The sequence below is a fragment of the Notolepis coatsorum genome (genome assembly GCF_963971535.1).
Source record: "Notolepis coatsorum genome assembly, chromosome: 18".
NCBI classification, from domain to species: Eukaryota; Metazoa; Chordata; class Actinopteri; order Aulopiformes; family Paralepididae; genus Notolepis; species Notolepis coatsorum.
This window is the reverse complement of record NC_140182.1, coordinates 44,391,668-44,403,669: the sequence shown is the minus strand read 5'-3', so window position 1 is coordinate 44,403,669 and position 12,002 is coordinate 44,391,668. Positions and strand designations below refer to the sequence as shown.

General features: G+C 46.2%; 1 protein-coding gene across 1 annotated transcript in view; it reads right to left on the bottom strand.

The window, feature by feature from the left end:
- The window catches only part of LOC311245346 (FERM domain-containing protein 4A-like), a gene marked incomplete at its 3' end in the record, with an annotated part of 51,364 nt that extends 43,498 nt beyond the window's left edge, over positions 1 to 7,866 (bottom strand). The window contains exons 1-2 of the mRNA XM_084335189.1: positions 7,731 to 7,866; positions 1,831 to 1,896 (exon numbers count right to left, since the gene is read on the bottom strand). Of these exons, the coding sequence (XP_084191315.1) occupies positions 1,831 to 1,896 (66 nt within the window). The 5' untranslated portion in view covers positions 7,731 to 7,866. The remainder of the gene's footprint in view (positions 1 to 1,830; positions 1,897 to 7,730) is intronic.
- Positions 7,867 to 12,002: the final 4,136 nt, after the last annotated feature.

The following is a 12,002-nucleotide window of genomic DNA, read 5'->3' as shown; positions in this document are numbered from 1 at the left end:
CTAACGGAACGTAAGCCATTATCGTCCACTCCAAATCAACCTACCCATATTCGGCCACGCCCCTTTTTGCGTGACATTCTGGGTAATTACTCACAGCCCAGCTGGAGTTCGCCTTTGGAAGGTAGATGATGTGAAATCATACTTATTTTAGAGTATATATATCAAATTTCATGAGTATTCATCTATATTCAGTCATCTAAAGACTATTAGATATGAACGTATGTACCAGTAAGAAGTTGGAATTGTTAGAATCTGTTCTGGGCGACGATGTTTGTAAGAAACCTCAATGAAAACGGTGCAGGGTAAGTTATATTCGCTATTGTTGTGAAAATGTGATAGAATCATATAAAAATGTGGACGCATTTGGCTACCGTGACGTTAGTCGGGACGATGGCATTAAGAAAAGTTATAATTATTTTGTCTCGTCTTGTTTTAGTCAACATATCAACATACATAAAGATAAATTTCGTCCTGGTTTTTGTAAATTACATTTTCGTGTGTCCTCAGTTGTGGTCAACGATATTTAATAAGCAATTTAGTCTCGTTACGTGACATGGTCTTCAATAACGTGACGTCACGTCTCGTTGTCGTCATGAAAAAAACCTTTGTTGATGAACATCTTTTGTCATCAATTTAACAAAATTAACACTGCTTGAGGGTCGCAGGGAGGCAGAGAGAGAGAGAGAGAGAGAGAGAGAGAGAGAGAGAGAGAGAGAGAGAGAGGGGGAGAGAGAGAGTACTGCTCATCAGGACTAGGCGATGTGGTCAAAGTATGATATCACAATATTTGTCTCATATTTGACAGTATAGCGATATTTGGCTGCATTTCACTTTTCCGGTATAAAGTATAGTATGATTTTGCATCCATTTGTAATGCAATTGTTGTGGTGCCTTTTTGTTGAATATGGTATATTTTTAATCCAGATTGTATCCTAACACTGTTGCAAGGAATTAAGAAAAAAGTTTGTATAGTTTATATATCGTATATCGCTAGTGGTCCTTTGTATGGATCCATGATGCTATAAGTTAATATTCTGTATACCTCCCAACCCCTACTGCTCGTAGAATGATATACCTATATAATATACCTACTAGTGCTGCTAGATAGATAGATAGATAGATAGATAGATAGATAGATAGATAGATAGATAGATAGATAGATAGATAGATAGATAGATAGATAGATAGATAGATAGATAGATAGATAGATAGATAGATAGATAGATAGATAGATAGATAGATAGATAGATAGATAGATAGATAGATAGATAGATAGATAGGTGGGGGGAGTTGTCTGAGTCTAGGCTTCATTACAGAGTCTGGGAGAGCAGAAGGGGAGGGGGATGAAGAATGAAGAGTGAGGAGTTTAGGAGAACGGGGGGGGGGGGGGGGTGGGGGTCAGCACATCATTAGTACTGAACTGTCTAACCCTAACTCCCTAACTGTCTGGAAGCAGAGCCTAAATTGGAAGAATTGGTGTGTTTGTGTGTGTGTGTGTGTGTGTGTGTGTGTGTGTGTGTGTGTGTGTGTGTGTGTGTGTGTGTGTGTGTGTGTGTGTGTGTGTGTGTGTGTGTGTGTGTGTGTGTGTGTGTAAGCAGGGATCAGGTAAGAGGCTAGAAGGAGCATTGTCACCACTTTCCCTTCAGTCAGCAGTAATTGATCCCTCAAGGAGCGGACATCACTTCTCTCATTGTAAAGCGCCCACAGAGAGAGAGAGAGAGAGAGAGAGGGGGGGGGTGAGAGAGAGAGAGAGAGAGAGAGAGAGAGAGAGAGAGAGAGAGAGAGAGAGAGAGAGAGAGAGAGAGAGAGAGAGAGAGAGAGAAGACTCACCTGTACAAGGAGCTCTAGCTTTCTGTCGTCCAGGAGATGGACCTGACATCGTCTCCCCTCCGTCATCTGATAACCAGACAGAAAAAAAAGGAACAAGATCCATGTTAATACACTGATACATAGACATGGTAACAATTCAACTAAATAGGTCAAATGCATATTTTCAGCTCTTGGCTTGTGGGCTGATGTCGAAATCCACACAACTGACAGCTAAGTGAAGTGGCTCATTGGTTATGCTGTGTCATGATTAGAACATTTAGTGTCAGTCTCTTCTAAATCTAAACAAGCGCAAATCCACAATGGCTGCGATAGCGTCCATGTGTGCATGCATTCACACGCTTTCACACAAACACTTGACATCCGTGCCAAATTTCAGCCTCCTAGGGTGAAAACTGTGGCTGCTAGAGGGTGGAACATTTTTGTGGACCAACCAACCGACAGAGAGAGCTATAAATAAAAACAATAAAGTCAGTGCAAATACGCAATAGCTGCAACCTTTTTGCGATTATTTTAGCCAATTGACATGAATACACACACACACACTTGACCTCAATGCCCAATTTCAGCCTCCTAGGCCAAAACAGAGTGGGGACATTTCTGTGGACCAATGGATAGAATTACCTATAGAAGAGCTGCTGGTAAAAAATAAAAAAAAAATTAAATAAGGTCAACTGAGGTAAAAAAAGGTAAAAAGAAAAAAATATTAAGGTACAAAAACAGATATACTATTGTATTTTTCTAAATCTTCTAATGCATTAACAATCATTTGTCTTTGTCTCAAGGTCATGACATTGTTCTTAATGTCAGTCAATGTCAGCTATCATTTACAGTAAGAAAAAACAGAACAGAACACAACAACTACATCAAAGAAACAAGGTTTTCACAGCAGCACCCCAATGAATTCCAACTGGTCAAAGAAAAGAGTGCATCTCAACCTCCCTCGTCCAGCGCTTCTCAACCTGGGGTCCGGTGACCCCCAAGGGGTCCCCAGAAAGATTGGGAAAGATGTAATTTCACTACTTAATTCACCAACAGTCAGCCCACTCTCTCCACTGTCACCTCCTGAACTAGCGGTATGTTAAGGGACAGCGATGGGCGTTCTGTACTTCATCATATCTAACAACGTTCATCTCAGGTGTCCGTACCTGAGAGAAACCTGGGGGTCCCAGAAGCCTAATGTCTCGACACCAAGACAAGGGTGAGAAGCACTGCTCTAGTCTCCGCCAGCAGCATGCGAGTACCAAGAGTAATGAAAGTAATGGAAGTGTGAGTGTGTGGTTGCGGTGTCTGTCAGGGTGAAACTCCATTCACTCTTAACAAGGTTATAGCTGAGCTAAGTGGAGACACACAATGGACCAATAGAGGCAGTTTCCTGCCCTCCGCTCTTCCTCACAGACATATCTGGCATTCCTCCCTGAAGAGGAAGTCCATTCACTGCCCTTACAGTCGTCTTCACAATGAGCCACCGTCACCCTGCTTCTCCTGCTGTGTTGTGTCCTATACTGCAGTGTCTGTCTGTCTGTACACAGTGTTTAATGTCCTGCAGTGTCTGTCTGTCTGTCTGTACACAGTGTTTAATGTCCTGCAGTGTCTGTCTGTCTGTCTGTACACAATGTTTAATGTCCTGCAGTGTGTCTCTGTGTTGTGAGTTACATTGTCCTGCAGTGTGTGTCTGTGTTGTGAGTTACATTGTCCTGCAGTGTGTCTGTGTTGTGAGTTACATTGTCCTGCAGTGTGTGTCTGTGTTGTGAGTTACATTGTCCTGCAGTGTGTCTTTGTTGTGAGTTACATTGTCCTGCAGTGTGTCTGTGTTGTGAGTTACTCTGTCCTGCAGTGTCTGTCTGTTGTGAGTTACTTTGTCCTGCAGTGTCTGTCTGTGTTGTGAGTTACATTGTCCTGCAGTGTGTGTCTGTGTTGTGAGTTACATTGTCCTGCAGTGTGTGTCTGTGTTGTGAGTTACTCTGTCCTGCAGTGTGTGTCTGTGTTGTGAGTTACATTGTCCTGCAGTGTGTGTCTGTGTTGTGAGTTACTTTGTCCTGCAGTGTGTCTGTGTTGTGAGTTACATTGTCCTGCAGTGTGTGTCTGTGTTGTGAGTTACATTGTCCTGCAGTGTGTGTCTGTGTTGTGAGTTACTCTGTCCTGCAGTGTGTGTCTGTGTTGTGAGTTACATTGTCCTGCAGTGTGTGTCTGTGTTGTGAGTTACTTTGTCCTGCAGTGTGTGTCTGTTGTGAGTTACTTTGTCCTGCAGTGTGTGTCTGTGTTGTGAGTTACTCTGTCCTGCAGTGTGTGTCTGTTGTGAGTTACTCTGTCCTGCAGTGTGTGTGTCTGTGTTGTGAGTTACTCTGTCCTGCAGTGTGTGTCTGTGTTGTGAGTTACTTTGTCCTGCAGTGTGTGTCTGTGTTGTGAGTTACTCTGTCCTGCAGTGTGTGTCTGTTGTGAGTTACTTTGTCCTGCAGTGTGTGTCTGTGTTGTGAGTTACTCTGTCCTGCAGTGTGTGTCTGTGTTGTGAGTTACTCTGTCCTGCAGTGTGTGTCTGTGTTGTGAGTTACTCTGTCCTGCAGTGTGTGTCTGTGTTGTGAGTTACTCTGTCCTGCAGTGTGTGTCTGTGTTGTGAGTTACATTGTCCTGCAGTGTGTGTCTGTGTTGTGAGTTACTTTGTCCTGCAGTGTGTGTCTGTGTTGTGAGTTACTTTGTCCTGCAGTGTGTGTCTGTGTTGTGAGTTACTTTGTCCTGCAGTGTGTGTCTGTGTTGTGAGTTACTTTGTCCTGCAGTGTGTGTCTGTGTTGTGAGTTACTTTGTCCTGCAGTGTGTCCATCGGTACATAATGTCTTGTGAGTTACAGTCGAACTCAACTGCCAAGAACTGTCCCCATCCGGCTGCCAAGTTCAGGGCGTAAACACTGAGGCAGGTGCAATGATGAAACAATGAACTGTGAGAAATATACGCTGCACAGATACACACACACACACACACACGCACGCACACACACGCACACACACACAGTCAAACCATTCAAAAACCAAACAGTTTGGTACTGACAACAAAATTGATCGATGACTGGGGTTTTAAAAATCACAGGGGCAATAAGTTAAACCTTTCAACACAGAGTCACAAGCTGTGCCAGGGTGTTCTTTGTGTGTGTGTGTGTCTGTGAGTGTACACGTGTGTGTGTGTGTGTGTGTGTGTGTGTGAGTGTACACGTGTGTGTGTGTGTGTGTGTGTCGCATGAGCTTTCAGCACATGTGGAGTCTCTCTGCTCTTTAACAGGAAGTGAGGACCCTAAGGAGCACACAAACAGCATCTTGCTCCTCCCACACTTCCCTCACATCTGGGAGAGAGAGAGAGGACAGGATGGGGGGCGGGGGGGTGGGGGGGGGGGGGGGGGGCAGTGGGGGAGGAGAGGAGGAGAGAGACCTCCTCATTATTAAGCATTATATGAACCGTCCAAACACAATGAGAGTAGATATAATTCAAAACCAGGGTCCATATTCACAAAGCCTCCCAAGTCCCAAGGTGGGCGTACTGACCTAGAGTCAGCTCCAGTCTGTTTGTTTGAATAAACAAGGAGGGACAAGAGTTCCTGCTCACTGATCCCAGATCAGCACTCCTACTCTGGGAAGCTTTGTGAATATATGCACATAAACATATATTACACGTAGGTGTAACCCATCCTGCACTAAGCTACCTCGGGTATATCAGGCAGGATCATATTGACCACCTCAGGCTCCTTGGTGTGGGTGTGTCCTGTCCAAAACACCACTCAAACTACCAACTAGCACCACCTCAGGCTCCTTGGTGTGGGTGTGTCCTGTCCAAAACACCACTCAAACTACCAACTAGCACCACCTCAGGCTCCTTGGTGTGGGTGTGTCCTGTCCAAAACACCACTCAAACTACCAACTAGCACCACCTCAGGCTCCTTGGTGTGGGTGTGTCCTGTCCAAAACACCACTCAAACTACCAACTAGCACCACCTCAGGCTCCTTGGTGTGGGTGTGTCCTGTCCAAAACACCACTCAAACTACCAACTAGCACCACCTCAGGCTCCTTGGTCAGGGTGTGTCCTGTCGACTGCCCACTGCCCACGCTGCACCACTGTGGCACACTAGCAGCTGGGTGACGGGTCGGAGGGGAGAGTTAGCAGTGAGGCGAGGACAGAGAGAGAGAGAAAAGACAGACACTGTATGTCTAGAGAGAAAAGCCAGTGTACCGTCTCAACATACACCCCTGTGTGAGGCCTGCCCAATTGTCACTGTGTGTGTGTGTGTGTGTGTGTGTGTGTGTGTGTGTGTGTGTGTGTGTGTGTGTGTGTGTGTGTGTGTGTGTGTGTGTGTGTGTGTGTGTGTGTGTGTGTGTGTGTGTAGGATGGCTGCTGGGGCTCTTTGAAGTGTTTAGCTACCCTCCCACTCTCCATTCATCTCTTGTGGTTTGGAGGTTTGGATTGGGTGCACCTGTGCACACACACACACACACACACACACACACACACACACACACACAGACACACACCACACACACACACACACACACACACACACCACACACACACACACGCACACACACACACACACACACACACACACCCCTCAACATTTTCCAAGTTGCCTCTAGTTGATTCTCCCTCTCTCTCTCCCTGTAGTGTCAGGTTCGTCGTGCATTACTTTTAATTTGTCCATGTTAAACTAAAATTGATACTGTGTAGCACTAGCTGTGTGGTGCGTTGTGTTACAGAGCTCTGTGGACACTGATGCTATTATGGTCGTTTGACAATTCACAAGTCACACGTGTCTGAAAGGTTTGTTTGTGATGTGTTATTTGTGGGTGTTGTATATATTGAGTCTACATTTCCCTTCTGGTGAGACGAAAGGAGCAAGACTGTATGAACCATACATCTTATACAAGTCTAGTATCTGCCCCGGCAAGCTGCAATGCAGACTGCAAACACACACACACACACACACACACACACACACACACACCACACACACACACACACACACACACACGCACTTTCTTTAGGGCACCGGGAATAGAACAATCCCCATCAAGGTTACAAAATCACTGCCTGGAGGCTAAGTTTAGGAAGCCCAATCAGCCAGTCTTATTAGCCCTCAGTATAAAACTGATTGGATTTCCAGCCATAACAAAGCCAAATGTAATAACGTTACTATGAACAGCTGTAGCCAGTGAATGGTTCTGAGAAAAACACACCATAGAACAACAGCCTAATTGCTGCACCATGAGACAGCTTTCATGCACAGCAGAGCTGAGCAGACATGTCTCAGTCAAACAAGCCCAATGTTGGCAATGGGCTTGTTTACCATAACACGATCCTATCGATGCTCTCATTCTGACCAGCATCCCTCTGGCAGTACAGTAGCCTGAAAGATAGCAAAAAGTTGACACTGAGCATTTACGTGTTCAAACTGTAACAACAATGTTACCTATTACTTCAAACGCATAGAACTTTCACACAGCGAACACTGGTAGGCTATTCTGCTTGAGTGCTTTCCACAGAGCAAGGCGTTGTAATAAAGATAGCATTTGTAGCATCATGTTACCGTACAGTGATTCATATTACAGCAGGTACCGACATGTTTTGGACCACTATATGCTGGAAGGCAGGTTTGAATAGGTTAGCCCCACATATTCAATGGCCCGACTCAGTGGCAACTGACAGTGGGACACAATAAGACTGGTGATACTGTTGAAAGGCTATTCTGCAGAGCAGCTCGGTTGGACCACATTCCTTTATGTCTCTTCTCAGTTTCTGACACTAAAATGACACAGATAGCCACAACCACGACTGTCAATTACAAAGCCATCTCACACTGATCGCTGCGGGGCGATGATGATGATGGAGAAGAAAGAAGAAGAAGGGGCGACGACTGATTGATTACCTTTCAAATTCTCAGTGACGCGCTCCCCCGTAAAACAGTTCCAAGAAGCGAGCGTTTTATTTTCTATCAAGCCCGAGTAGATCCCAGTACAAATGAAATGTGTTTAAAACAACAGCTCGGTGAAATGATCCCCTTCTCCTCCGGCTAGAGCGGCACATCAGCATCATCCATGTTAGTGACCGGTGCCACTCGCAGTATAGAAGCGACGCAGCTCACTATTTCTCCCTTTGCTTTAAATGTTGCACAAGTGAACCAGCCCATCTCCTTGTAATAAAGAAACTGGCAATAAATGAGCACTGTAAGTTAGCGATCCTGGACCGCTTCCAAGCTCCGTGCTGTCGCTGCTCAAGCCTCCCCATCCTCCTCTCTCCTCCTCCTCCCGGCAGCAGAGCGCTTCTCACGGGGCTAACGTTAGTCCCGCTCGACCCCCTCCTCCTCTACCGTAATACCGGCGCGCTGTGCAGCAGGGACACGCAGATCATTACGACTCGAGAGACCGAACCAACCGAGGGGACGAGCGGGTGAAAAGGATGCTCTAATCATTAATTCTGTTCAAACGCCATTTAATTCCCATCATGTCTCTTTTGCTGTCATCAGTGTTGCTCCGAAACACAGAGAATAATGGAGGCAAGATGTGGGGGCGGGGAGAGAGAGTAAAGGGGGGATTTCTGCAGCTCTCCTCTCAGTCATGAGAAACTGCAGACGTCTCTCTCGCTCTCTCTCTCTCTCTCTCTCAGTGCGTGTGTGCGCGCGCACGCTGTGTGCGCGTGGAGCTGTGAGCAGACGAGGAACGAACGACCTACAAACGGACATCTGGATCCGCGGCACACCGATTCAGACAAGAGTCATTGGTAGTTGGAATGAGAGACTTATCTCTCTCTCTCTCCCTCTCTCGCCTCTCTCTCTCTCTCTCTCGCGCTCTCTCTCTCTCTCTCTCTCTCTCTCTCTCTCTCTCTTCTCTCTCTCCTCTCTCTCTCTCTCTCTCTCTCTCTCTCTCTCTCTCTCTCTCTCTCTCTCTCTCTCTCTCTCTCTCTCTCTCTCTCCCTGCCTTCATTTTTCAAACACAGATCTCCCTGCCCAGGTCTGGCTTGCTTGAACGATTCCTGGGCAGTTCAGAGACCACAGCGTTAGACCGACTGAATATAATTTTTGTATGACCTAAATTGGCACTTGTGTTCACATTAAACAGTTGTAGCGGCCGGCCGTGAAACGTCAACGTGTAAACATAACAAAATCATTCCAGCTCTCGGCACCATAAATGACTTAATGTAACGAAGGTATCGGCACAGACCTCCATTCATAACTTTTTGAACCATTCAGTAAGCCTGGTTTACGATATAATTGCACCTAAAGTATTGACAGAAATAAGGAGGCATGTGCGTATCGGCAATGTTTTGCACTTGTGTGTTGGAGCGTTTTCTCTGCCAGCCCACCAGCTTAAAGACTTAGGCCAAATACAGCTGTCAGCATCACAGGCATCTTGGCCACAGGAGGCTGGGAGATTAATGTGACTTTAGGGAAGGGAGATCTGCTCTTCTAAATGTCCTGTCTCGGGTGCGCCTGTGCCAAAGGGTACAGCGGTTGCACCATGGTTACGCTAGGCTCTGGATAGCCTGGATCTGTGGCCTCCATCAGGGATCCCTTGCCACGGGCATTGAGTTATATGGCGATGCAGTTTCAATGTGGTTTGGCTGGAAAGCGCTTGCCGCCGCGCGGCACAGATTAAGACCCAGAGTTTGGGCTCAGTTGGCCCAAATGTAGACGGTCAACGAGCGACGAGGAGCTGTATCTTTCCCTCCCGCTCGATTTTGGGTTCCCTGGATATTTTTGGCCCGTTCCAGACACCGGAAACTGGCTGTCCAACTTAAACATCTCCAGATGCTCTTTCTTTGGCTTTTAATACGTACACCCTTCCTCTCCCTTTCCCTCCACCTCTCTCCCTCCATCTCTCTTTCTCTCTCACTCACTCTCTCTCTCTCTCTCTTTCCCTCCACCCTCTCCCCCCTCTCTCTTTCTCTCTCACTCTCTGGCCAAATACATATCTGCCTTTTATTGGCAGCTTCCTCAGTGAGCTATCACAAGGTCCTGTTGTTTGACCAAGACAAGGAAGGGAGGGAGAGAGAGAGATAGAGAGAGGGATGGTGGAGGGGTGGGTGGGTGAAGGAGTGAAAGAGAAACAGAAGGAGACAGTAGAGGAAGAGGAAAGGGAGCTAGAGGAGAAGGGAGACGGAGGAGGAGCCTGAACTGTGAACTAAGATAATCTATCATCCATTGATCCATCTTTGGAATGGATGGGGGATGCCCTGGGCTCCCACCACTCAGGCCAGAAAGAGAGACAGATTATGCAGTACGATTCATGGAGAGGGAGAAGAGGAGGGAAGAGAAGGACAGTGAAACGGAGTGCTGGTGAGCAACACAGACACGCTCCGTACACGCCAACCACTCTGTGACCTACAAGGGGCCATTGCCAAGAAGTACAAGGTGAGAAAGACGCCGGGGTGACATTCTGGGCCTTTACAGGGCCTTGCTATAGAGCCAGTCTATTCTGGGCGATGAGGCGTTTCCTTACGAGGTGCTGATGAGGGTTATTTCTAACGGGCACTCGGGGTCTGAGGGGAGTCGTCTGGATGGGGTGAGGTGGGTTGGGCGGCCAGGCGAAGTTATTGGAGTCAGGTTTTAGGGTCGGGCTAGGGGGAACGGGGCGGTGGTTGTGGTGGAAGAGGTAACCTATATTGGTGGAATGTGATATAAACAGCGCTGAATGGTTATTGAAGCAAGATGGAGAATCTCTTTCACCCACGGCTCTGCTGTGCTGCGATAGGCAGATGTATCATGTTGCATTCTCTATCTCTCTCTGTCTCTCTCTTGTCTCTCTGTCTCTCTGTCTCTCTCTCTCTCTCTCTCTCTCTCTCTCTCTCTCTCTCTCTCTCTCTCTCTCTCTCTCTCTTTCTTTCTCTCTCTCTCTCTCTATCTCTCTAAGAAATTGCAAACTTCCCAGATTCAGAGCTGCAAGGTTAGTCTTACATTGTTCCATGAGAACATCATGTTGCTTTCTCTATCTCTCTCTCTCTCTCTCTCTCTCTGTCTCTCTCTGTCTCTCTTCTGTCTCTCTCTCTCTCTCTCTCTTCTCTCTCTCTCTCTCTCTCTCTCTCTCTCTCTCTCTCTCTCTCTCTCTCTCTCTCTCTCTCTCTCTCTCTCTCTCTCTCTCTCTCTCTCTCTCTAAGAAATTGCAAACTGCCCAGAACAGAGCTGCAAGGTTAGGCTTACATTGTTCCATGAGAACAAACACTATCACTATGCACCGTCAACTCTCATGGTTACGGTAGAGAATAGGCTGGTTTTCAACACGGTTACATTTTTCAGGAACACTGTCTTTTCGTCTCAACCTGTTTTCTTATACAAACAAATTGTCAGATGCAGTCAGGTTCATTCTTATTTTACTAGGTCAGCCGATGATGGACAGATTATGTTACCAGTCATAATGCTTTAAACACCCTTTCACTTAACCTTCTGTAGTGCGGCAGTGAAAGGGTTAACCTGCTGTCGTGTCGCAGTGAAAGGATTACCTGCTGTTGTGTGGCAGTGAAAGGGTTAAAGAGGACGGTTGTTTATCGTGCCATCAATCATTGGCATAACTGCCCATTGAACATAAGTCAATTGAATAGCAAAGTGTCTTTCAAATACCACCTGAGAATGCACTACTTAAATATGTGAGCAAAATATTCTGATGTTTATAATGATGTCTACAATGTTTTACTGTTTTAGATGATCATTGTTAAGTGAATTGTGATTGTCATATGTATCTCATGTATGGTTATGTTTTGTGTTTTTTGTTGTCTTTCTGTGTGGACCCCAGGAAGACTAGCTCGCCACTTAGGTGGCAGCTAATGGGGATCCTTTAAACAATAAACAATAAACAATAATCTCTCTTTCCGCCCTCTCTCTCTCTCTCTCTCTCTCTCTCTCTCTCTCTCTCTCTCTCTCTCTGTCATATTTTGGAAGAGTATAACTAACGCAGATTCTTCGATGCATCACTTTGGCAGCTGGCGCAGTCTGACACCAGCGGTCCTATGTGGATTTACGATGCACAAATCATTACAGTTAGAATGGAGTCCTCACGACTGCTCGTCAGTTATCTCTCTACGTGTGGGGCAGGTTACACAACAGCACACTTCACAACTCTGCCCCACCGTTTGAGCGGGTGACTGACAAACTAACCATCCTGTAGAATAGATCGATGACGTACTCCTATAGTTTTGTCCTTGTTCCAGT